At 35.8% G+C, this 27,620-nt stretch overlaps 1 protein-coding gene and 1 long non-coding RNA gene across 8 annotated transcripts in view; one reads left to right on the forward strand and one right to left on the reverse strand.

Annotated features, from left to right (window-relative positions):
* TBC1D5 (TBC1 domain family member 5) overlaps positions 1-27,620 on the forward strand; it is a 476,616-nt gene that overhangs the window by 235,755 nt on the left and 213,241 nt on the right. For all 7 annotated transcript variants that reach the window (XR_015733979.1, XM_087892584.1, XM_034402458.3 and 4 more), the window contains 5 exons: positions 8,214-8,322; positions 11,689-11,778; positions 11,874-11,945; positions 18,849-18,916; positions 23,415-23,517. Coding sequence is in view for 6 of the 7 variants with exons in the window: in XM_087892584.1 (XP_087748710.1) it covers positions 8,214-8,322; positions 11,689-11,778; positions 11,874-11,945; positions 18,849-18,916; positions 23,415-23,517 (442 nt within the window). In the remaining variant the exon portion in view is untranslated. The remainder of the gene's footprint in view (positions 1-8,213; positions 8,323-11,688; positions 11,779-11,873; positions 11,946-18,848; positions 18,917-23,414; positions 23,518-27,620) is intronic.
* LOC117655229 (uncharacterized) overlaps positions 1-27,620 on the reverse strand; it is an 80,681-nt gene that overhangs the window by 91 nt on the left and 52,970 nt on the right. The window contains exons 2-3 of the long non-coding RNA XR_004588599.2: positions 4,337-4,433; positions 2,320-2,461 (exon numbers count right to left, since the gene is read on the reverse strand). This is a non-coding gene — a long non-coding RNA (uncharacterized LOC117655229). The remainder of the gene's footprint in view (positions 1-2,319; positions 2,462-4,336; positions 4,434-27,620) is intronic.

Consider the following 27,620-nt stretch of genomic DNA (forward strand, 5'->3'; position numbering starts at 1 on the left):
GATTTAAGCAAAAAATGAAGTAATTATAGATAACAGTGTTTATCTGGTTGATCTTGGCACCTGCAATTCTAATGCTGAAGCTTTCTCTCTGGTACTAGAATTGAAGGTGCTTTATATATTTCTACTAAATTTCCTGTGAAAGTTTCATAGGCCATGTTTTGCAAAAAGTTATTTGTCTAAAAGATTAACTTAGTAAAACCAGTATTGAAGTGATTATTGGAGACGAACTGGCTGATTTTTTTCACTTCTTGGACTCCTGGTAGAACAAAGTCCATATTGCTTTGAGAAGCAGCATTACAGAAAGCAAAAAGAGGCATCAGTGGAATAATAATGGTCCTTTGAGGTAATTGGGCTTAATAGGCTATTTCGTATACGAAAAGAAGGTTTGTAGCTTGTGGACAGTGACTGTTTCAATATAGACTCATAGACTGGAATTTTATTAGAGCTGCTAGGGAAGTCTGGGAGCATCACCATTTAAACATGTCTCCCTTTCAAATTCTTTATGTTGAACTTCCCTGGGGATAAGTCATGGTTGGAGTAGATCTGGAGAACAGAGTTTAATAGATGGATAAAAACAATTCACTATTTATACCCATAGTAGAGGCCACCATGAGCATTTATCCAGTATTTCTTTTCTTCGTATTCTATATCTGCATAGGAATTAATAAGAACAGTTTAATGCTTGAAAGTAGAAGAACAATTTTACTAGTTGTATCTACCGTATTTTTCAAAGTATAAGACGCATCGGAGTATAAGACACACCTTAGTTTTTGGGGAGGAAAATAAGAAAAAATCTGATTGGCAGGTGGATCGGCCTCCTGGAATACCCCCAATCAGCTGTTCCCAGAGGTGAATTTTAGCAACAGGTTCTTTGGTTGTGAGCTCTGTGCCTTTTTTTTTTTTTTCCTGCCTCTAAAAGCCTCCGAAAAAAAGCCTTAAAAAAAAAAAGCCTCTGAAGCTTTGTTTCTGATGCTTTTTTCTGAAGCTTCGTTTCTTATACTTTTTTCAGCCTCTGAAACTTCCATTTGAAAAGCTGGGTGGGGCTACATTCGGAGTATAAGATGCACCCAGATTTTCACCCTCTTTTTGGGGGGGGGAAAGATGTATCTTATACTCCAAAAAATACGGTATATTTTAGTAGTTACAAGAATAGTTAAAGATGTGTTCCCTTTATCTGATGCACCTAAATGAGTGTCTGAAAAACAGATGAATCTGGTTTGAGATTATTTTACCCAGACAAAAGAATTTGGTTTGTTTTTTTAATTTATCTCAGATCTGTATGAACATAATAAATGCACTTCCATTATTTCTAATGTTGGGTTTAAATATTAAAACAAAAAACACTTGGCAAATTAGGGAACAATATGGATTAGCACTCTGCCAACTGAAGAATGTTAAAAAAAAACATATTTAGCTCTTTTTTTACTGCATAAGTAACATTAACATTCCAAATAGCAAAAAGAAAACATCTCAAGACTACTACTGTTAATTGCCAGGTTTTCTAAATAATGCTACTCTCCATGTATGATAGAACCAATTCTGAAAAATATTGACTAGAAAATAATGCATAGATTATACAACTTCAACTCAATGGATTTTTTTCAAGACCACACAGAAACTACAGTTAGTACAGAGTACAGTGGTTCACTTATTAGCTGGTATTAATAACCAGGAATATATTATACCTGGGTTACAGTATTTTATAGTCAGATTTATAATGAGTCAGTTTATCTAGGTTTTACTGGTAACCTAGATAAGTAACCAGGTCTTTAGGCATGAAGAACTTTAATGGTGACAACATTTTAATTGCACACAAAAACTCACTGGTAAGCTTTACAGCTCAGAAAGCAGCGATATTACATGGGTGAAGCAGGAAATGCTTATATAACTACTTGAAGAGATGCATTTTATATGAGTTCTAATTTCTGGGTGGTTTTCAAAGGTTGCCCCCAATAGACCAAAAAGGAGGTGACTAGAGGATAAGATACTATGATTAGTGTCCCCCAATTCAGGAGAGATCACTATTGGTGCACAAAATGGCCGGTCATGACTGTCAGCTGCATATTGAGCAGGATCAGAGTCCAGGACGACTTCTAAATTACATATCAGTTCTAACTATGGTTGTGCCACCGAAGTGAGAGGTATGATAATATGTCACTGTGACTAGTAGGTCCTTAAAACCAAAGGTATTTTAGTCTTGATAAGGTGGAACCTAAGTCAATTTCTCATCCAGAACTTTCTAGTATCTAGGTACCAAAACAGGACCTTCGCCTCATCACTTACTCAGCCAGAGGTTGAGAGAAACATTGGGTATAATACCTGTCTCCATACTGATAAATGAATATCTGGGGTCTCATGCAGATGTTGAATAAAAGTGGAGAAAGTGTCAAGCTATATAGACCCTACTATTTTGGGTTTGGGGTTGGATCTCTCTCATCCACCAACACCATTTAGAATTGCCCTGGAAGAAAGAAAAAGAAACATACGCACACATACACATCAATTCTAGAAGATCAGTATATGATCAATATACTGAACAGCAAGAAATGAAACAGGAAAACATCTCAGTCCCACCAGCAATTGTCTGCAAGTGTGGTCAATTTTGTCCCAGGGCCCAGACCTGAAGGCTGACTGAAAAAAACTCATATAAAACCACTTTTTTCTTATCCACATTCTTTCATTCAAAAAGACATTTTGAGAAGATCCACACCACTGCCTTCTTCAAAGCCAATGATAACAGCTATATCATACTTTTCATTTTAAAATCTCAGTAGCATTAATAATGCATGCATGACAGAAAAGTAACCTTTAATGCCTTCTTTGCATTTACTGCTTTTATTTTTGTTTACCTGTTTCCTTTTGTACCTTATGTAATTGCTAAGGAAAACAACACAAAACATATCAACCCACTCACATTAATTATTTTTTCCATAACAATTTAGAAAATAAGAGTTTTCTCTCTGAACAGAAACAGTAACAGAGAGTACTATATGCATAGTAGGTCTTCAGCACCAACTACTGCTGCTTTAACTCAGTGCTTCATAGGTCTATATATATTGTATTTTACTTCCATCCACAACAGTTCCTGTCACTCAAAATTGTGAGTTTTCAAAGAGCATGTTTGTTTTAATCTCAATAAAATTCTGTGTGGCTATATTCCTAACATCTTGAACATTAACATTTGATGGAAATGTATTATTTTAGTGATAATCTATAGTATATCTATATGTGCATATAGGGTACTTAATAGGCCATAGCAAGCTGAACTCAAAGGATACGTAACTAAGAAGAAAAGTTATTAAAACAATTGTGTAACAGAGTAGCAAATATTTAACTAGACATTTCAACATAAATCAATGGAAAATGAATATAATTCTCTAAATTAGCTCTAGGTAGAAATATGCTAAATAAGATGCAAGGCTTTACTATTTCCGGGAAATTAAACATTAATTTCTTCAACATGAATTTAAAGAGCCTAACATGATAGCTTTAGTATTAAAGTATGGTTATTAATGATTCCAACTAAAGATCCATTCACTTCTTGCAGTAATATAAAACTTAAGGTCACAATTTTTACATAGAACTACCTTTGGAGTACTAGAATGTGATATCCCAATATTGGGTTAATTCCAAATGATTTTCTCCAATCAAACAGGGAATGATTTTCCCCATAGATAAAACTTCAAATAAAATATACAAACTTGAAATTCCAAGAAAGTTCAAGCATTTGCTTGAAATTTTCTTGCGGTGGCGAATAAAAACTAATGTATGACTGTCCCCAAAACTATAAAATTCTCATTTGTATGTTAGTTCTTTTCAGAGAATATTTTCTCGGTTCTTGTATGATGAAAAGCAGAAAGATGAAATGAATGAACATTTTTTGTAATTGGAAATTGACTTTTGGGATTTGAATTCAAAATAGATATTACCCGATTCTATAAAGCTAAACTTTACTGCTTCATTGGCTAACTTCATTAGTCAAAATAGATAAGAGCAATATAGAACAAACACATTTTTAAAAATGTATTACACAAATACAATACCTTGATTGGTGATAACATGAGCGTGTCCATGTGATTTTCATGGCAAAAATAGGGAAGTTCTTTGCTACTGTCTTCCACATTTTTTTTTTATTTTCCCATCTAGCTTGCTGACACATATTTTGTTTGATTCCCCCAACAAAATATTAATCAGTTCTACTTGCTTCTTTTTTCATAATCCAAGATTAGCTATGTGCCTAGCTGCACATAGGTAATATTCTGTTATGATGTAATTTTATAACTCACCTTGCATCTTTTACAAACATCAAGTATTTTTTCAATTTAACTATATGTACCTGATAAATTGTTTGTTTTGTTTTGTTTATATCATCTTTGACAATGAATAAATCTTTGGACGATTTCATTTTAGCTTGTCAAGTGAGTGATAGTGTTCTGTGAAAAATAAAGGACATTCAGTTTCATTCTTGTATTCAAATTCTCTATAAATGGTTTGAGACAATTAATTTCCAATTGTTTCCCAGAAACAGATGAATCAGACTTTGAGGTTATTTTACCCAGACAAAAGAATTTGATTTTGGTTTTTTCACATCTCAGATCTGTATGAACATAATAAATGCACTTCCATTATTTCTAATGTTGAGTTTAAATATTAAAACAAAAACAAAAAAATATTTACTTGGCAAGTTAGGGAACAATATGGATTAGCACTCTTTTCAACTGAAGAATGTTTAAAAAAACCATATTTAGCCCTTTTTTACTACATAAGTAACATTAACATTCCAAATAGCAAATAAAAAACATCTCAAGACTACTACAATCTGTTAATTGCCAGGTTTTCTAAATTCTACTACTCTCCGTGTATCTGTAAGATAGAACCAATTCTGAAAAATATTGACAAGATAGAAAATAATGCATAGATTGTACAACTACAACTCAATGGATTTTTTTCAAGACCACACAGAACCTACAGTAAGTACAGAGTACAGTGGTCCACTTATTAGCTAGTATTAATAACCAGGAATATATTATACCTGTGTTACAGTATTTTATAGTCAGACTTATAGTTAGGGTTGCTAGGTCTGCTTCCAAAAAATAGCAGACAAGCGGGGGGAGGGGGGTTAAGTAGTAAAAAAAAAAAATACAATTAAATTATATATTTTCTTACAAACATTTTAACACGTATTAAAATAATCACTTCAAAACTTTACTTAAAATTCAAAACATCAAATATATTATAATAATATGTAAAATATTAAATTACATTTTACTTTGCTGTCATGTGTATTTTTTATTTGACTGCGCAGCTTTGATCAATTCTTTGTGGTTAAGGAATAATTCTTTAATTTCAGTACAACATTGAGAAATATTAAAAAATATACAAAGTTCACTTCGAACTGATGGTACAAGCAGTCAGTTACGTTTGTCAGTCCACAAATTTCCCATGAAGCTGAAAATTCGTTCAACGTTTGCATTTGATACCGGAATTGATGCACAATACTGGAACAGTTTCAGTAAACTCGGAGCTGGCTCTTTCTTGAAAAAGTACGTCCACTTATCAAGGGATGAATCGCCCTGCAGATGAATATAAACTTCTTCTAAGGCAGAAATTTCATCGAAGAGAGTGTTGGGTGGAAGTTCTTCTCGCCATGGTGATAATAACCAGATGTTCGTCATTTCTTCTAAAGTTGGAGGATTATTGCAGTCAATTAGATTGAAACAACTTAGCGTCTCATATACTGAATCGGTGAAATTATACCACTTTTCTAGGTACGCAATGGCTCTTTGATACATGTTGATGGCTTCTTTCTTGAACTTTTGCACGGCATTCTCGGGCAAATGTTTTTTACATAAGGCAAATAAAACTTTCATTCCAAAAAACTGCTCATCGTATTTTTTTTGCAAAGAATCACGCAGCTTACACATGATGTGAAGATCACATGCAAGAATTTTCTTGCTTTCCAGCTTTAGTAGGGTGTCTTGCATTATTGACATGAAGAGATGTGTGAAATATAAATACAATTCTGAAATTGTTGGTTCATCGTCCTTTGCAAGTTCATTTTCCTGATCCGAAATAAGGTTCCAGATAACCTTATGGCACTCATCAGATCCAAGAGAAATAAAATACGATTTTAGAGGTATCCAGTTTAAAAGAAGTCTTTCAACTTCTTTTAAACAAAGAAGCTTTAAACAAACTTAACCAACGTGTTGGAACACGGTGCACAACTTCATGGAATTCTGACTCGCAAAACTCAAAAAATGATTTCAACTCTTCTCGTTTCTTCGCAGAATTCGAAAATTCGGCAAAAACCTTCAGCACTACATTTTCGATATCAAAAGATAACTGCTTTAATGCATTTTTTGCGCTGTTGTGTAAAATGTGATTATTGCAATGAGTAGCTACAATATTGTCATTTTCCAGCAATAATTTTTGGTAAACAGATTTGTTCACTCCATAATTGACCGATGCATTATCTGCTGAGTAAGCTGAAACATTATTTATTTCCAATTCGTTATCACTAAGAACTTGACACAGCTGATTTTTTATTGATGTAGAATCTTCGAAAGAATCCTCATAAAATCTAAAATTTTCACACACAGTCCTTCTTCACAAGTAAAATATTGTGCAACAACGGGATACATTTTGCGATTTCCCTTGTTTGATGCATCAGTGGAGAGAGAAAATGGAATTCCAGTTTTAAGATCATTGAGAACCAACTCAATAGAAAAAGGATACAAAACCTCATTGACAATAGCTGATGATTTGGTTCTTCCACAAGACTTCTTTTTTACAATTTCTGAATCATCAAAAATTTGCTTCATTAACTTAATACCTCAATCTTGAGCCAGGAAAGAAATATGGTGTTTGATCCCATGTAAGTTTCAGCCATTTCAGCTACAGTCACTTTCTCACTGAAAGAGGAGTCTTTAACAATGAAAAACGAATTGATTAGCTTGTTACCATTCACTTAGATATTAAAAATACATATATATTTCAAAATTGGCCCAGAAGTAAGCAGACTTTTTCGGAGAATCAAGTTCAATGGATATTCGATCTTTGTCTCATTCTAACTTATGAAAAAAAAGACAAAACGCGATTCTCGTATCCTTATTCTCTTAGACTGTACAGCTTTAGATTACGTACCATTTCATCATAAAGCTTTTGAATAAAAAAAATGTCCACTATTTTGTGAAAAAAAATAGTGAACATAATGTGAAAAAAGCGGACTGTCCGCTCAAATAGTGGACACCTGGCAAGCCTACTAGTGTGTCAGCTTATCTGGTCAGACAGAAAGAAAAGAAAATCTTTGGACGATTTCATTTTAGCTTGTCAAGTGAATGATAGTGTTCTGTGAAAAATAAAGGAAATACTGTTTCATTCTTGTATTCAAATTCTCTATAAATGGTTTGAGACAATTAATTTCCAATTGTTTCCCAGAAGAGTAGATTTACTTGTATATTAATGAAGCACAGGTGTTAGGCCCCTGGTGTCTTTGTGCCTGGGAGGCATATTTAGGTTGTTTATCTAGCCAGCCGTAGGTACTGCAAGGTATTCAAGCTTGCTTTTAACAGTTTATACAGTGAGAGGTTTTATTTCAGGTTTGTTTTTTGTTTTTTTTTTTAAAAAGCTAGCACCTGTTAAATTTTTAAAACTGTTCATGTAGAAAGAAGTAAAAGAGATTGCAAGAGTAAATAGCACTAAAAGTTAACAGAAGTCATCTTCTATGATTCTTAACTGCCCAGCTTGATAACATGAAGAAAAGAAGCTTCATTTAACTAAATCTATCATGTGAAGAACTATCAGTCAATGCTATACTTCTCTGATCCATAATTTTGGAGTAAGGTGTCCTTTTAAATAGATGCTGTTTTATCTATGGGTGAAACCCAAATGTGCTTGTATTAATATTCATTTTTCTTGTTTATTCACTGAGCTGCACTGCTAACGTTTTAGAGGAAATGGAATAGCCTCCACAGACATTATGAATTTCAGTTGCTGGCATAATTACAGTGATCTACATATTCATTAAATTCGAGGAAGAAATGTGTCCAAAAAGACAACCATGCGTTTAGAAATAGCACAGTGCTAAATATATACATTTAAAACTTCCTTTTCTTTTGTTTACCCCAAATTACTTTATGTTACACTGCTTCTCACTTAGCTAAGTCTTTAATAATAATTTTAAGAAGTTCTTTTCTTATGTTTGTTCCATGTAGTAAAGAATGGGAAGAATTATTTGTAAACAACAATTACTTGGCAACGATACGGCTGAAGGGGATTAATGGGCAGCTGAGAAGCAGCAGGTTCCGTAGTGTTTGCTGGAAGGTAAGAAGAAAATACTTATTTACAGCTTGTACTTGTAATAAATCAGCACATTACCTGATGCACTTGAAGATTGCTAGTGTAAAGAACTGCAGCATTTTCCAAAAAATTTCAGTCTGGTATTCTTATGAGCTGTTACCATGCACATGACAGATATTAATTTAAAATACTGTAGCTGAAATAAAAATTGATAGTTTTGAAAGATGACTTGCAGATTTATGGAATGACGATGGAATGGTTTTTTTTTTTTAATTTGATTTATATGCCACCCTTCTCCAGAGACTCAGGGCGGCTTACAATGCGTTAAGCAATAGCCTTCATACTTTTGTATATTTATACAAAGTCACCTTATTGCCCCCACAAACTGGGTCTCATTTTACCTACCTTAGAAAGGATGGAAGGCTGAGTCAACCTTGAGCCTGGTGAGATTCGAACTTACAGTAATTGCCGATAGCTGGTGTTAATCACAATGCTTTTAGTCTACTGAGCCACCAGGCTCGTTTTAACAAAATACTTGACTGAGCACAAAAGTATACTTAAATGCACATATCTGGTAAAATAGTGAAATATCTATGGTTGCTTCTGAAATATCTGGAGTAAAAAAGAAAAAAAAAATTTGATCAACAGGAATCAATAAAAGTTTTAGTCAAATGTAAGTAATAGTGGCTGTATTATAATATTATAACTAAAGACCTATCCTACTATATTACGAAAAACAATAGTCCTGCCATTCCACTATATACCATTCACTTAGATATTAAAAATACATATATATTTCAAAATTGGCCCAGAAGTAAGCAAGACTTTTCATAGACATCCAGGCATACACTACAGATATTTATGTTTGGAACTGTGTTTAAGCAAAAATGGCAATAATATTCTAAAATATAGGGGGTTGGGGGGAAATCAGTCTAATCCAAATTAATTACAATAGATTTATTTTAATGTAAACAGTCATACGTATGCTAGAAAGGAAAAACTATTTTGGTAAATATTTTGGATCAGTAGAGCATATATCAACTGGATATTTTAACAGACTGAAAAGAAATATGCAGAGATAGAGAAGGTTATTTTTTCTCCATTAAATAATGGAAAGAGGCCTTATGGAAATAGTAAGTAATGTTAAGAAAATTAAAAGCCAGCTAAAAGTTTATGCTTGTCTTGAGATGTTTATAGCATCCACATAGATAGCTGCTGCGAACGTTAGGTAAGCCGACGCATGGGGTGTGTCGCTTGGCCTTTTTGCAGCCGCAATTACACAGCAGAATTGGTCCAGTGGCCAGGGTTCCTGGAGCAGCCATCATGAGGCTGTTTCATGTGGATGGCTGGGGCAGCTGTTAGGTAAGCCGGCGCGAGGCTCCCCATCTCCTACCGGTACATGGTGTTGAAAATTAAGACACTCACCCACCCCGAAAAGAAGCCCTAGCCATTTTTTCAGGGGTCAAAAGAAAATAAGACCAGGTCATTTTTGGGGAAACACGGTAATTTTTCTAATACCTAAATTACAAGTGGATTCAGAACCAGCAACCTATGAAACCATAATGAAACAAGCAGTCATTATGAGCTACTAAAGCTGAAATAAAAAACCCCACAGTTGTCCGTATTACACATGGAAACTTGCTTTGAATTCAAGCAGTGAAGACTATCAATAGTGAAGGATTCTTTGGTCAATATCCAGAAAGCCACTAGTTGCCATTCCTCTCTTACTGGATACAAATAGTTCTTTCCTGGGTCTATACATTTTCCAGGAAAACAAAGCAACTTTGTTGGTCACGAGAAGAGAGAATAAAAATTCTGGTTCTAAGCAGAGAGGGAAGAACTCTGAACAACAAACTTGAGTGTCAATCTACAAATATGATTGATGCTCGAACTTAAGGAAGAAATGTTTGTGCCTAATTTAAAGCAAGAATGCATATATTTTTTCAGGCTATGGAGCATAGAACCATAGGTTTGGAAGGGAGCCTTGGAGATCTTTTATCCCATCCCTCTGCCTAAAATTGGATCTGAGTAATATATTTTACTTACAATTTGGGGCCACATTTTCAGAAACAATTATTGCTACCAGGAGAAAAACTAAATTTAATGTTCATAAATTATAATGAACATAATTCTACGGTATTTAGTCTTTTTGTCAGTTTGATGTAGTGGTCAAGATGCCAGCCTAGAAACTAGGAGACTGTGAGTTCTGGATCTATGAAAACTAGCTGAGTGGCTTTGGGCCGGTCATTTGTCTGTCCAGCATGTCAGGTGCAAAGAACGAGGACCATTGTTGAGTTTAAGCACAGGGGATTTTTTATTGCCACCTATACACACAAATGTAGGCAACTACAATACTAAATTGACTCTACATAAAGGTCAACAGAATTCAGCCCAAGTTTGTACTAATGATAGACTAGAATAAATGTGAAAACAGAGTGACCTTGTCACTATTAGAAATGAAATAATAAGAGTTTCAAAAATTTCAAGAGTTTAAAAAGTAGATAATTCCTTCTTATTTTACGAAGAATTGTAAGATGCTGAGTACTATGATCCATTCTAGCAAGAATCAGTATTCCCCTTAGATTGAATTTTGAAATAAAATTCAAATAAATAAATAAAATTTAAATTAAAAATTTAAATTAAAATGGCTAAAATCTAACAGTCTACAGTTTTAAAAATTCTCTATTCTCACATGAAACCTCTTTAAATTTTTATATTATGTTGTGTTATGTTACGTTATTTCATTGTAGTTATATAAATCAGTACTTTAATTTATATATTTTGGAATCCATAATTGCATGGAAGCATAAAGTGACTATGTTTGCTTCAAAAAGATAAGGACCCTATTTTAAGGAGTCTGGGAAATTTAAACTTTAAGTTCTACATTTAGAATTACCACTTAAATTATTTTTTAAAAAGGAACAATTTATGGTAAGACTAGTTATATATTTCATATGCTTTGATTATCAAATATACATGTTGAAGCAGCTTATTTTCAATTGGTATTAGTTAATTCATTAATTCATTCATTCAATTAATTAATTAATTAATTAATTAATTTTTATACCGCCCTTCTCCCGAAGGACTCAGGGCGGTGAACAGTCAAAATAACATATATATAAAAATGTGAAATAGAAGCAATTTAAAATAATTAAGCCAATTTACCCATTAATCACAAAAAATGATTGACATAACATAACCAATGTGTTCAGGCATTATAGGCAATTTGTTTTAATGATCTTATATGAAAAAATATTTGACAGAATTCAAATGACTCTGCATCCATTGTAAATAAATGTCTTTCACACGTCTAGAGAAAAAATATTTAGAAAATACTCAAAGTTAAAAATGATGCTTATTTTTCTGACCCATGTTTTGTTTGCTTTACAGCTATTTTTGAATGTTCTACCTTCTGATAGAAATCATTGGATTACAAAAACAATAAAATCAAGAGCATTATATAATAATGTAAAAGAAATTGTAAGTAAAGCTTAAAGGAAATTTATTTATTTTTGAGTTCATATTTTCATTATGCCTTAAGTGCAGCTACAGTAATGCCTTTTTCCTATTTACAGCATATTACAAACCCTCGGAAAGCTGGACAGCAAGACTTAATGATCAACAACCCACTTTCACAGGATGAAGGGGTAATTAGGTTGCATTTGTATTTTTTGACTACATAAACATTATTTTAAAAATATGATGTAAAAGTTTATTTATGTATTAAACATTTAAGCTATTGCATAGCAATGTTCTCTAGGCAAGTCTATTAAAAGTAATAAAACACTAAGAACTATTTTTGTTGGATTATGTGCCATCAACACACTCTGCCCCCCCACCCCAAAAACTTGTACTACTTCATCATAGTGGTGAATATGTCCAATAATCCCAATAAGCTATATCAAGAGAATATAAGGACCCAACAAGGTCATAGTTAAAATTTAAAATGAATGATGAATGTTATCACCCATAGTAAGTTTTGAATGAATGATCATTATGACTGGTCCTCATACTTTCGATCAGCATCCTTTTAGTCATTGCCTAGCTCACAGTTACAACATTGCAGTATTCTGGGGTCACATGATTGCCATTTTTAACCTTCACTACTAGTTCCAATAAGCAAAAGTCAATTGGAAAGTTGGAAAGAGATCATCACTGTTTATAATCGTGATGCTTAGTAATAGAAATTCCTGTCCCAATTACCATTGTTAGGTGAGAACTGCCTACATTACATAATGTCCACATATATAGGCATTGATTTTGTTGTTTGAACTGAGTATCATTGGATTGTGTCCGACCCCAAAACAAAGAATGACATATAATGATTGTTTCAAGCTGAGTTCTTTATTATTTCCACATATATAGTCAGAATTCTGCCAAATTAAAGCACTCTACTATCTGCATCTCCCATATACCCTTAGAACTATAAGGGAAGCTCTGTCTTCATCCTATTTCGTACAAAATATGTGGACTAAATTGTTTCTTATTCCTTTGGAATACACCCCCTCCCTCCTGGGAATTTATTCTACTACATTCCATCACAGAAATCAGCAGGTTGTCCTCCTGCTTCATTTCAGTCTCCTAGGCCATATTATCCAACTACATTTTCCTCTTTAATTTTTCCAATTTTGGCATTCCAGATTCCAGTTATAAACTGCATATTGTAGTTGCATGTGCTGTTAATTTCAAATAGAATTTGATCATAAAATTCATCAACCTCTTCTTCTGTGTCCATGATTGAAGTATAAGCTTGGATAATTGCCATATTAATTATGTCAACCATATTGACATCCTGATTGTCCAAGAAGTTTAATTGATATTATTTGGTCATGATTAGTCATGATTGCATTGTAGCCAAGTACTGTTCTTGTTATACACTTCCTAACTATGAAAGCAATACCATTCCTTCTTTGTTTTTGATGTCCTAGTAGTAAACACAACTAACTTAAAATGACCAATTACAGTCAATTTTAATTTGTTGTTCCCAATTTGCAGTTGATTTATTTAATCTTTCATTATATTGGGGTTTCCCATATTAAGCCTTCTTATGTTCCATATACTGATAATCCTTGCTTAATGTCCACTCTCTCAGCAACCATTGTTGCTGACAAAGTTACGACAATGCTATAAGGACAGTAGGCCTTAAAGTCACAGTCATTGCAATCACTGCAGTCACATGATTGTGATTCAGACACTTGGCAACTACCTCCCAATTACATTTTAGTGTCCTGCAAGATCACAATTTGCAACTTTTGTTGTCAGCTATCAACAAGCAATGGGAAAGCCAGCAGGAAGTCACAAATGGTGATCACATAACTGGGATGTTATGATTATATGATTATAACCCTAACCCTAACAGCAGACTGCTGTTATAAGTCACATTATATTGTACCTTAAAATCATATCACTTGGCAATTGAGTTCCCCATTCCAATTACTTTCGATAAGCAAGGATTATCTGTACCCATTGTAATTCTATCTTCGCAGTTTGGGATTTTTCCTTCATGGCAATTTTTGTGAACATAGCTGCATTTTGTTACACTGTTTATAAAACCAGACACATTTTGATTACTTTGATCAGTTTGTAAGCTATACTGTCAAATTATATGGCAACATTTATTTACAGTGCCAGTTCCTCCTTAATAATTTGTTGATTGCCATCTATCATTTGGCACTATATCATTAGTAACTTATATTGTCCATCCATGTAATTTTCTCAGTACAATACAGGAATACTTTATCACCGCTTTCAAAATGATGCTTTTGTCATTATCATTGGCCTCCAGCACTTTCCTTTATTGCTGTTGCCCAATAAAGATACCTTGAGTGATTCTGGGGTTATATACATTTGTCATCAAGTCTTGTTATTCTTTCCCAGTAACACACCTTCTACCACAGTGAGGTAACATAGCAGAACTTTGGAATACAAAGAATTGTACAATATATTGGAAAATACACAATCAAATAATTATGTTTAACATATAATTCCAGTAGTAAAATTATTGCAAACCCCCCATATTTAGTATTTAAAAAGTCTGGTTTTGAGATTAAATGTTCCCTCAACAGCAATAAAAAGATCCCTGAGAGAAATCATTGAATATGCCACCATTTGCAAGAGTGGCAAAATTGCTTTCTTGTAACTTTCCATTTTTCAGTACATTACAAAGAAATACTTGGGATCAGTAGTATTTCAAATTGTAAATTGTGTGTGCACATTTAAAGAAAAAAATATTTATAATAGATTAAGGTGGTTCTTCAGCTGCTGTTTTGCCTGGATTTGGGAATGCTGAGCACTTTATATAAGTTCTCCATATATATATTATTATTATATGCAGCTCTGTTTGGGTTGCATATATTGCAGTGTGAGCAACTTCCCCTGAATCTCACTGTTTCTCATTAATTGTAATATTTTCATATCAGAGTGATTCCAAAAATAGGAATTATTCAGGATGAACTCTACAATTCGATCATTTTTAAATGCTGTCTTGACAATGATGTGCAGTAAAAAAAAAGGTAGATGTTTAAAAGAATTTTGTAAAATATAAAATAACATTATTCCTTAAAGCCACTTCTGGTGCTAGTAAAATAAATGAATGATTTGGTTTTTTATAAAACTAGACAAGATATTTATAATTTCTCATCTCTACAATTATATCTTTGGTTCTCAAAAGAAATGAAAAGGCAGTTCAACAGTTGAATGCATATAGAATAGTAGACACTTAAACAAATAGTAGACCTTTAAACATCGTTTATGGAATTATTTTGCCTACTAGCATCCTATATGCATACTATTCCATGTTTTCAATTACTAGAGCAATAGAATGATCCCTAAGGATAGGAATTTTTTTCACTAGTTTTTCAAAAGGAAGACAGAGTATCACAATTTAAATCTCATCATAGTTAAGGAACATCTGCATAGAAGTTTGGTTTTTTTATAGCTTACAGCTTATAATACTGAAAATATTGCATCCCAGTTATTTCTAATTGTTCAATTTGTAGTGTCACATTGACCATGTAGTGATAAGATTGGAAGTATTTTGAATTGTAATGTGGCAGATAAATGTATTTTCCCCCTCTAGAAGCAGAATTTATTTTCCCTTTGAAAATTTATTCTTAAATGAAGATTTTCTAGATTTACACATTTAACAGGAATCTAAGTGTTTTAAAACTTTAAAACTTTATATAAGAACAGGAGTTATAGGACTTCCTCTATGGCTATAAGGACTAAGAGGAAAAAACATACCAAGGTGTACTATATTCAGTCTTCTAAATTTGTAAAAATTAACAGGCTCAATTCTGAATTTTTTTAGCTAGAATTATTTGTAACTTTGGCTATTAACATTAGAATTGGTTATGACTATTTAGAGTAAATTGTTCAATAATAGATAACCAATTATTATAGCAGGTACAATCCATTTTTAATATCCTTTTAGAAATTGGAATTTCTAAATTTATTTATTTATTTATTTATTTATTTATTTATTTATTTATTTATTTATTTATTTATTTATTATTTAAATTTTTATACCGCCCTTCTCCCGAAGGACTCAGGGCAGTGCACACCCAACACTAAAACACACATATACAAGAAATTTAAAAGCAATTTGAAAATATATTAAATAATTTGGCCCCAGTCTAATTAAAAAACTAAAACAACCATTAAAATTCATGTTTAGGCCAGCCCAGCTTGTTGGAACAATAAGGTATTGTGGGCACAGCGAAAGGTGCGTAGGTCAGGGATCATCCGTATCTCCAGGGGCAATTAATTCCAGAGGGCAGGTGCCCCCACAGAGAAGGCTGTCCCCCTGGGGGTCGCCAGTTGATATTGTTTGACCAACAGCACCCTTAGGAATCCCTCTCTGTGGGAACGTATTGGCCGGTGGAAGGCTATCGGTAGCAGAAGGCAATCTCGTAAGTACCCAGGTCCTAAGCCATGGAGCGCTTTAAAGATGGTAACCAACACCTTGAATCGCATCCGGAAGACTACCGGGAGCCATTGCAACTCGCACAGGAGAGGTGTTACATAGGTGCGCCGTGTCGCTCCCATAATCATCCGCATGAAAAACAGGTTACTAATTATTTAGTAACAATAAATAATATTCATAATAAACAATAAATAATTATTGTTACAGTTCATTATTGATGCTGTGTCTCCATCTTCTAAGAATCGGTATAACTGAACCAATTCCTTTCCATTTATTTCCATGAGGTAATCCATCCATCAACCCATTTTTGCCATATTACTAATTAAATATCATCTTTGTGAGTTAAACTATATCTTTACCTAGCATGAATATAAAGTGGTACGTGAGCTATATATAAACTTTTCATTCTTAGAATAGTGGAGCTCTTTATGAACATGCTCTTCAAATTCACCTTAAGGTCCACTATTCAAGTAATCAAATGCACTTAATGTGACAATCCTTAAAGAGAAAGCAGGGATGAAAATTCTCTTCTCCAGAAGTGAAACGTGCTCTGTATTCACTTTTTTCTGATAGAGCCTTGATGAGCAAGAGATCAGAGTAAGGATTTTGTTTCATTCTCTCAGAGAGTTGCCACCTGTTTTTAGTCATTTACAATAAATTTAGTCATCAGCTTTTTTATTTAACATTTCTGCAGGGTTTTTTTTTTTTTTAAAAGCTGAATGTACTATGATTAATTCTTCTAGTGAATATCAAGTGTAATCAATAATGCTGGTGTGTTGCCTGTTGAATAGTGTTTTATATTAGATACACGGAGATGGAGATTGATTGCCTGGAGAGCAATTTATTATTATAAAAATGACATATAACCAGAAACATTTAATGACTTTTTAACCTTTTTGTTATTTTTCAGCAATGAAGCTATTTGCTAATTTAACCACCACTACTGAACAAGTTTTCCATTCTTACCAATGAAATATATTTTGACTTTTTTAATGCCAACAATAGCCAATGAAGTAAAAAGAATAATATTAAACAGTGTTTCCTGTTACTGAATGTAAGGAAAGAAAAACAGAAAGCTATACAAACTTCATAAAATTATATTCAAGCCTTTGCTGTAATTCTTTTTAGGTTAGGCATCTTTAAGGCCATTATATTCTCCGCATAAGAGATTATAATAAACCTCATCCTTCAATTTTCTGTTGTGATGTAGATCCAGTTGGAGATTCTGTAGTACAATATGATTTCTGCATTGAAGAACAGGAACCATGTTTACACAGTGATATGTATGAATGTGGTCAGTTTAGAGTCACAGTGTTTTACAAAAAGTTTGATTTTTGCTCATATTGATGAAAGCTGGAAAGAGAGAGTGCTATGATAATGGTAGAATCTAGCCTCATGATAAGTAAACATTTCAGGCTTCAGCAATAATTTTAAAGTGTTTTAAAACTATTGCATAGAACCACTAAGCATCATTTTTAAATTAGAATAAGTTATATATTACAACTGTAGTAAAAAGCTTAAATAAACCAAAATCAGAAATATTAAAATAAAAAAAAATTATAGCTAAACTTAACAGATAAATGTTCCTGAACAAAACAGTCATGCTATTTTATTCCTGGACAAAACAATTGTGCAACAGTATCAGTAGCCGGAAGGGAGGATTAGACAAAAGGCACACATATGTCTACATAAATATATAGATATACATATATGGATGCAGTATGGATGCACACATATATATACATACACATACACTACATGTGCAGACATACTTTAAAACTGTAACAATAGCAGGCAGTTTATTAGCTAAAATCCCAAAGGTTGTTCTTTTGAGATATTCATTCTTTCTAGCAGACAGCAGTGGAATATTTGCAATTTTTGCAAATCATATAATTCAGGATTTTTAATGTTGGATTTTTAGAAAGACATTGTTGGCTTAATGCGAGCATTATGACAGACATAGCTGAGGTTCTGATTGAAGAGGATGCTTTGTCTGAGTTCTAATAAACAGGGCCTATATAGAAAAAATGATTTCTATGTGCAAAATAGGATGGCCTATCCTAGTGATGGCTAATCTTTTTGCCGTTGTGCCAAAAGCGGGGGGGGGTCGTGCGCACGTGTGCCCACACCCATAATTCATTGCACCCCGTGCATGTGCACGCAACCCCCCTACACGACCCACGCTTTTGGCCCTGTAGACCCAGTAGGCCTGTTTTTCGCCCTCCCCAGGCTCCAGAGGCTTTCTAGGAGCCTGGGGAGGGTGAAAATGGCCTTCCCCACCCCACCCTGGAGGCCCTCCAGAGGCCAGAAACAGCCCGTTTCCTGGCTTCCAGTGGGCCCGGAAGGCCGAAAATCAGTTGGTCAGCGCATGCATACACGCTGGAGCTGAACTAAGGCAACACTCATGTGCCCACAGATATGGCTCCACGTGCCACCTGTGGCACGCGTGCCATAGGTTCGCCATCACGGGCCTATTCTATTGATTATGTGCCCTCAAGATTTTTTTCAGCTCCTAGCAACTACATAGATGTTGTACACCCTACTAGTTCATATTTGGAGGTTTTTTGACCCTGATGTATTCTATCATCAATGACTATCTTTCAAATAATAATTTATCTTTTTGCAGAGTCTTTGGAACAAATTTTTTCAGGACAAAGAACTTCGAAGCATGATTGAACAAGATGTAAAACGAACGTAAGCATCATTATTAAACGTTTTATAACATTTCATTTCTATACAATATATTTCCCAGTTTGGGGATTAGATGTGGACAGCTAGAACTGCCATTCAGCACTTATATGAGTTTGAAGAAAAGTTTGGCTTACAGATCATATTGTAGCACTAAAAGCTATATGCTTTTCCTTCCATGCCTGAAAGAATAGCAGCTACTTACTCATAACTTAAATACTTGGTTTCAGTGAAACAAAAAAATATCAGTTGCATACAATGTTTTTTGATTAGTAGAATAATTAGGGATTTTTAAACATGTATTTTTGAAAAACAATAAATATCATCAGAAGCCCTAAAATGGCTTCCCTGAAGGATGAGGGGTATAGCCAGTTATAAAATGTCCACTTCCTAATATACACACTAGTGATCTTTTGTCAAATCCTCTGCAACCTTCTATTTTGTTTTTACTACCCTAGTTTACCAGAGCCTTTTTTCTGTCAGACATTTTTATTTTATATGAGTTTATTACAGTTTATTATAGAAGTTGACATTTTATGCAGCATAGCCACTAGCTGTGTTTTGCAAACATAAAAAAATATTAAAATCAGATGAGGCAGGGATGCTGGGAGAGACCCACAGATGTATTGTTGCTCAGAGCACCAGATTGCCTATCCTGCATAGCCAAATATTTTTTATTTTCTAATTTGCCTTTTCATGTAATTGGTTTTATTATAAATCAGTACTATATGTTACATTAAAATATAATTATATGTATTTTTAAAAGAGTTTCTGTGAGAAATAAAAAAAAAGAATGAGAGGAACTCACAGATCTTCTGATTAAATTATGTTTATAATACAAGATTGAACAGATGATTTTCTGTAATTCCTAACACTTAATCAATAAAAAGTAATGTGTAATTAGTGAGAAATGTCATTCATCTAGAGGAATTTAGCATTGCTATTTTTGTGGATAACTTTCCTACTGTCAAAGACTCCTTCTTTAAGTATTCCTTATTATCATTGTGAATGTACTTTCATCTCCATAGCCCTGGGTCATTCCTGTTAAGGAACTTATCAAAGCTAGAATTCAGATCCGGAAAATATTTTGTCAGAGGGAGAACTCTGATTGCATTAAGTAATTCCAATTAAGCTCAATTACTATTTATCTAGTATCTTTCTGTTATGATTATAGCATAGTTCTATACTGAAATTTGGGATAAGAAAATAGTTCTTATGGATTTTAAAATGCAATTTAGTATGATGCCTTTTTCTATTTATAGAATTAATAGGCATAAGTAACAAAACAATGCCCAGGAAATATTGACATTTCTTATTACTTTATATTGTGTGCCTATACTGAAGCAGAGTTTTCAGATATATTTATGCTGTTAGATGTATAATTAAAATCTGAGTATGCTTTCATGTAAATGTTCGCAGATGGTATTTTTTGTTTTTAAAGGGGAACAGTTCAGAATATTTAAGATTATATAAATATCTAAGTTATAATTGGGAAATTAAAATTTGAATAAGGATAGTTTTGCTAGTTTTAGAGCCATTGTAAAAATATTGCACTATTACTTTAACAGAGGGCATGATATGTTTAGGAAAAACGTGTTCTTCTTTTTTAAAAACTGCTGTTAGTAAATAAAAAAATCTTGTACATGCATCTTAGGTGGTTGCTTATTGCCATCTGATTATCCTGTTCATTTCTATTTTTAGTATTATATTTTCTCACTATTCTAGATTTGAAGGATTGAAATTTAAGAAAAAATGGGAGGGTCTGTTCAGTTCTCAGCTCTTTTCTAGCATTCAGAACTTTTAAAATGAAATGAATAATTTATTTTATTTATTTATTTTATTCATATTTATATGCCGCCCTTCTCCTGAAGGACTCAGGGCGGCTCACAACAATAAAACAACAAAACAATAAATTAATGCTAAAATAATTCAATTAAAATCCCCAACAGTTAAAACTAAAAACTCCCAGCAGATAAGGAGATTTGCTGAAAAAGCCATGTCTTCAGGCCACTGCAGAAAGAGCAGAGGTCAGGGGCCGTCCAGAGCTCAGTGGGTAATTCATTCCAGAGGGTCGGTGCGGCCACAGAGAATGCCCTCATCCTGGGCGCCACCAGCTGACATTGTCTGGCTGATGGCACCCGGAGGAGGGCAGCCCTATGTTAACGCACTGGGCGGCGGGAGGCCGGTAGGAGATGATCTTGCAAGTACCCCGGGCCCATGTTATGTAGGGCTTTATAGGTAAGTACCAGCACCTTGAAGCAGATCCGAAGGACCACCGGTAACCAGTGCAGCTCGTGCAGGAGAGGTGTAACATGGCAGTAACGGGAAGCTCCCATAACAATCCACGCGGCTGCATTCTGGACCAGGTGGAGCCTCCGGGTACACCCCAAGGGCAGCCCCTTGTAGAGGGCATTGCAGTAGTCCAGGCGGGAGATAATGAGAGCATGAGTGACTGTACGGAGGGCATCCCCATCTAGGAAAGGTCGCAACTGGCGCACCAGGCGAACCTGTGCAAAAGCCCCCCTGGTCATGGCCATCAGATGGTCAACTAAGGATAGCCGCGAATCCAGGAGGACGCCAAGATTGCGAGCCCTTTCCGAGGGAATAAGCAGCTCCCCTCCCATCAAAAGCGATGGGGATGCTAGATCAAGGGATGCTGGCATCCACAGCCACTCCGTCTTGGAGGGGTTGAGTCTGAGCCTGTTCCTGCCCATGCAGACCCATACCGCCTCCAGGCACTTAGACATCATGGAATGGGCATCTCTGGGTTGGTCCGGGGTGGAGATGTAAAGTTGGGTATCATCAGCGTACTGATGATACCTTACCCCGAAACTATGAATGATCTCACCCAGCAGCTTCATATAGATGTTAAAGAGCAAGGTGGAGAGAACCGATCCCTGAGGTACCCCGCAAGTGAGGGGTCTCGGGGAGGATCTCTGTCCCCCTGCCCAGACAAACTGCGTATGACCCGAGAGGTAGGAGGAGAACCACTGTAAAACAGTGCCCCCTACCCCCGGAGTCGTCGCAGTAGGAAACTATGGTCGATGGTATCAAAAGCTGCAGAGAGGTCAAGTAGGACCAGGATAGAGGAATAACCCCTATCCCGGGCCCGCCAGAGATCATTCACCAGAGCGACCAATGCTGTGTCCGCGCCTGAAGCCCGATTGGTACGGGTCGAGGTAATCCATTTCCTCCAGGAATTGCGGAAGTTGGTGTGCCACAATGGACTCAATAACTTTCGCTATAAAACTAAGGTTGGAGACGGGACGAAAGTTGTTTAGGGAGGCCGCATCCAGAGTAGGCTTCTTGAGAAGGGGTCGAACCACTGCCTCCTTAAGAGTGGCGGGGAAGACCCCATCCCTTAACGAAGCATTAACAATCGCCTGGACCCAGTCTCCGGTCACCTCTCTGGTTGCCGTAACAAGCCAGGCGGGACACGAGTCCAACAAACATATTGAGGCCTCCAGTCTTCCAACAATCCTGTCCACTTCCTCTGTGGATACAGGGTCAAAGTCAACCCAGATGTTACCTTCAAGACATGCTCACATCTCCTCGCCAGACCCTGCCCAGTCAGAGTCCAAACCCAACCGGATCTGAGCGATTTTGTCTTGCAGAAATTGAACAAAGTCCTCAGCACTGCCCTGTAAGGGGTCCTCCCTCGCTCCCTGATTAAGAAGAAAGTGGGTCATTCGGAACAAGGCTGCTGGGCGATTTTCTGCAGACGCAATGAGAGCAGCGAAATAATCACGTTTCGCCACTTCCATCGCCACAAGATAAGACCTAATATAGGTTCTTAATTGTGTTCGATCAGATTCGGAACGGGAAGATCTCCAACAGCCCTCTAGGCATCTCTTCCGATGCTTCATCTCCCTGAGCTCCATGGAGAACCATGGAGCTACCCGGAATCCCTGTCGGGGGAGAGGCCGCAAAGGGGCGATTTGATCCAGTGCCCCGGCGGCAGCCTGTTCCCAGGCGTCCACCAGGGCTTCTGGCGAACCGCAGGATAGGGACATGGGAAATGTCCCAAGCTCCGTCAGGAACCTATCAGTGTCCATTAGGTGCCTGGGGCGGAGCCAACGAGTCGGTTCTCAGTATGTTTTCTGTTTTATTCTTTGATTTTTGTATTTCTTCTTGTAGCACATTCTGTTGATTTTTGCTTCCATATTACTGTAAACAGGCTGCCATCATTCTGTGTTGCAGTTTCATAGAAATTTCTTCTTCATTGGTATTGTTTAGCTTTAGCTCAGGTAAATCCTTCTAGAATCCATATGGAGTGTGGTAATATATAAAATAAGTAAATCACCTATAAATGTAATTTCAATTACAAACTATATCAGAAATGTTCTAGTGTATGGTGGCAAAGCACTCTGTATGAGTAGTATACTCATTGGAGGTTAATTGAGTAAAAAAGGAAGAAATTTAACAATTGAAACCTACTGTAATCCTAAATCATTTTGAGCTCTGTCATTTATATTAGGTTTTTGTTGTTGTTGTTCCTAATCAGATTTCCTGAAATGCAGTATTTCCAGGAAGAAAATGTGAGGAAAATTCTTACTGACATTCTCTTCTGTTACGCTCGGGAAAATGAACAATTACTTTATAAACAGGTAATAAAACATATTATACAAATGGCAATCCTCGGCTCAACATTTTTCCTATACTTCACACAATTAATTGAACTGCAAGACAGTCTTTATTATTCTAAAACTGGGTATAAAGATTAAGAAAGGGAAAAATAAAGCATTTTATTTGTTGTGTTATGAAGAAAACAACCCATTGATGCACATATTGTCCCTATTCATGGTAAAGTACTCTTTCAAATTGTTTTCAGTAGTGCTGAAACTTACCGGTATTTTCCATTTTTTTAAAGTCACAAATTCTTGTTAACTTCATTGCACTTTTTGCTAAAACTTATTGAAAGAGATAAAAGGAAAATCTTTGATGTCAAATCTGCTAATAGAAATTAAAGCACGTGTAAATTGGGTTGGGTTTTCCTGAAAATAATAGGAGGTCTGAGCTAGGTTTCTTGCAGTCTGAAAGAGTAAAGATTGATTGATTCCAACAATTTTAAATGCATTACATCCTAAAACAGGCTTGAAATAGTTTAAGAAACTAAGGTCCCCATATCAACCAGGAAAAAAAATATAAAATATAAAATTCTATTCCATCCTTGTTTACTGTAAGAATCATCTCCACTTCCAACTGAGGATGAGCTGAAGCTACCAAACAATTATCTCTCCCTTAAATAATACAAATAGACTGAAATATGATATTGAAATAAAATGACTAAAATATAATTCTCAGGAACAACCCAAAATGTTTGGCTATCACAAGTCCAGAATAATTAGTAGATGACATTTTCATCTGTCTGTGTTTTGAGAGATTCAGCAAACCCTATTGTTCACTCCTTTGTGAAAACACATATTTAGAGTATTAGCATCGCACTACTTCATCAAATATGACAAATTTCCATATAACAAACAAAAGAAGAACATTTGCTAAAATGAACAACTCATCTTAGTTGGATGTGCTTTATTACATGAAAACTGCACGTGTAGTCAGACCAATTTTTTTTTAAAAAAAATTCCATTTCCTCACAAGCGGTTAAGTTGTACTAGGTGACCTGCTAAAAATAGACTATATTGTTAATAGTTATGAGATTTTATTGAATTAATGTTATCATTCTGTGGAATATCTTGCTGAGTTAACTGAAGCTGGAGAGATTATATAAGTGGTATTAATGAATTTTGACTGACTGGTCAAATGAACCTCTTCTTTTATCTGCTAAGCAGTTTTCATTAAAGAACAGGTTCAGTTTTGTGATCCTACTTACTGTCAAGGAAGAAAATGTTTCTGCTTCTGTTTTTGAACTCTGTCATTCCCATGATTTACCTAGAGGTAAAAGTATTGTGGGAAATAGTGGACATTTCAGTTGCTAAGCATTTGTGCACATTAAGAGATGAATATTAATTGACAATACTGCAGATTTACATGTATATTATTAAAACTCTCCAACTTTTAACTTGACATTTTCAACCAGTGTACCTCAGATGAGTTAACTTACAATATACAGGATCTGTTATTCCCATGGAATTGAAATTTGATAAATTTTATAAAACATTTTATGACAGAAAATTATTGTAAGGCATTTTATGACAATACAAAATTTCATTAAATATTTCAAGGAGATATAGCTCTGAATACCTCTCTAAATTTTTAAGTACTTTTCCAATACATTCCAGTATAACTGACATTGTTAAAGGCATGAGATACCTGGTAAGGAAATATCACTGAAATGATGACCTAACAGGTGGCGAGTTGTCTAGTGTCTTGTAATATTTCATGGATAATCATGTATTTCTATACTAAAATGTATTGATGTTACCCAAAATATTATTATATCATCCAATAATTTATCAAGGTATTTACTTATTAATTAATTATACATTTTAAATACATTCCATAAGTTGTAAAGATTAATTTTTCTAAATTTTTAATAATTCTAATTTCAATTGTTGCTTGAATTATTTTTCAATACAATTCTTTGAAAAAAGTTTAGGCACCCTCCCTTGTCAAAATTGCTAGCCAGAAACCTTCAGTTATTTTATTAGTCTTCACTTTGTAGGTATGAATTATTTTCACCTGCACATACTCAGAGAGATGCTTAGAGGCCTCCTGATTAATAAAAATAAACAAAACCACAGTTACAATCTGAATGGAAAGGGAGTTCAGAATATTTGTCATCTGTGGAATTGTCCTTCCCTGGCTAATTTTAGGGCCTATACTGAAAAGGAATTGAGCCACATTTAGCTCTATTATTACCATTATTAGCAACTTTATAGTAGAAGAAAAGACTGAATCAGCTGGAAGGGTATCCAAACTTTTGTACCTGCCATATTTGCTGTTTTCTTATTTTGAATCTGTAAACAATCTCACATAAATAGCAAATTTGTATTCAAATTTGGAGGAAAATGACTTGTTTAATTTGGTGCTAAACTGTTTTGGCATGCTATTATGTTTTCATTTTATTGGAAAAGTACAATGAGTTTAGATTTGTTTTCTTAATTGTATCTGAAGGATACTTCTAGGTATTAACATTAAATAGAATCAGTAGCTAATTTCTTGTATCAAATCTACAAGTAAAGTCTCTCTCTGCCAAATTCTTTTGGGATATAACTCCCACGCAGACACCTTTATTATAATAATACAGGCAGTTGTTTAACCTTAAAATATGCTTGTCTCCAAAGATGATTTAATTTAACTAAATGCAGTCTTGAATCAAATAAAATTACAGTTCTAAATTTATTTATTTATTTATTTATTTATTTGTTTAAATTTCTATACCGCCCTTCTCCAATGTAGGACTCAGGGTGGTGAACAGCCAGAGTAAAAACAAGACATACATACAAACATACAAAGTCTAAAAACTGTTTAAAATAATTAAATAATTTTGGCCGTAATTAAAACATTCCAATTTAAAATCCATTTAAAATTTGACTCAAGCCAGCCCAGCTAGTTGAAATAAATGGGTTTTCAGGGCCCGACGAAAAATCCGGAGGTCTGTTATTGTACGTAGCTCTGGGGGGAGGTTGTTCCAGAGGGCGGGGGCCGCCACAGAGAAGGCTCTCCCCCTGGGGGTTGCCAGCCGACATTGTCTGGCGGACGGCACCCTGAGGAGGCCCACTCTGTGGGAGCGTACTGGCCGGTGGGAGGCTATTGGTGGCAGAAGGCGGTCTCGTAAGTACCCCGGCCCTAAGCCATGGAGCGCTTTAAAGGTGGTCACCAACACCTTGAAGCGCACCCGGAAGACCACCGGGAGCCAGTGCAGCTCGCGCAGGAGAGGTGTCACGTGGGAGCGCCTCGTCGCCCCCAAAATCCCCCGCGCGGCCGCGTTCTGGACCAGCTGGAGCCTCCGGGTGCACCCCAGGGGGAGCCCCATGTAGAGAGCATTGCAGTAGTCCAGGCGGGAAGTGACGAGTGCCTGAGTGACTGTGCGTAGGGAGTCCCGATCTAGAAAGGGGCGCAACTGGCGTATCAGGCGGACCTGATAAAAAGCCCCCCTGGCCACGGCCGCCAAATGATCTTCTAACGACAGCCGTGCATCCAGGAGGACGCCCAAGTTACGAGCCCTCTCCGTGGGGGCGAGTGATTCGCCCCCAATAGCCAGCGATGGCGTCAGCTGGCTATATCGGGACGCCGGAAGCCACAGCCACTCGGTCTTGGAGGGGTTGAGTTGGAGCCTGTTTCTCCCCATCCAGGCCCGCACGGCCTCCAGGCACTGGGACATCACTTTAAGGGCATCATTGGGATGGCCTGGGGTGGAGATGTACAGCTGGGTGTCATCAGCGTACTGATGGAACTCCACCCCGAAGCCACGGATGATCTCACCCAGCGGCTTTACATAAAGGTTGAACAGAAGGGGCGAGAGGACCGACCCTTGTGGCACCCCACAAGCAAGGTGCCTCGGGGTCGACCGCTGCCCCCCTGTCAACACAGATTGCGACCGGTCAGAGAGGTAGGAGGAGAACCACCGCAAAACGGTGCCTCCCACCCCCAACCCCGCCAACCGGTGCAACATGATACCATGGTCGATGGTATCAAAAGCCGCTGAGAGGTCTAACAGGACCAGGATAGAGGAGCAACCCCTATCCCGGGCCCTCCAGAGATCATCCACCATGGATTTGAAGAATCCATATATGTTGAGAATATA

The sequence above is a fragment of the Pantherophis guttatus genome, chromosome 4 (genome assembly GCF_059756535.1).
Source record: "Pantherophis guttatus breed Tessera chromosome 4, ASM5975653v1, whole genome shotgun sequence".
Taxonomy (NCBI): domain Eukaryota; kingdom Metazoa; phylum Chordata; class Lepidosauria; order Squamata; family Colubridae; genus Pantherophis; species Pantherophis guttatus.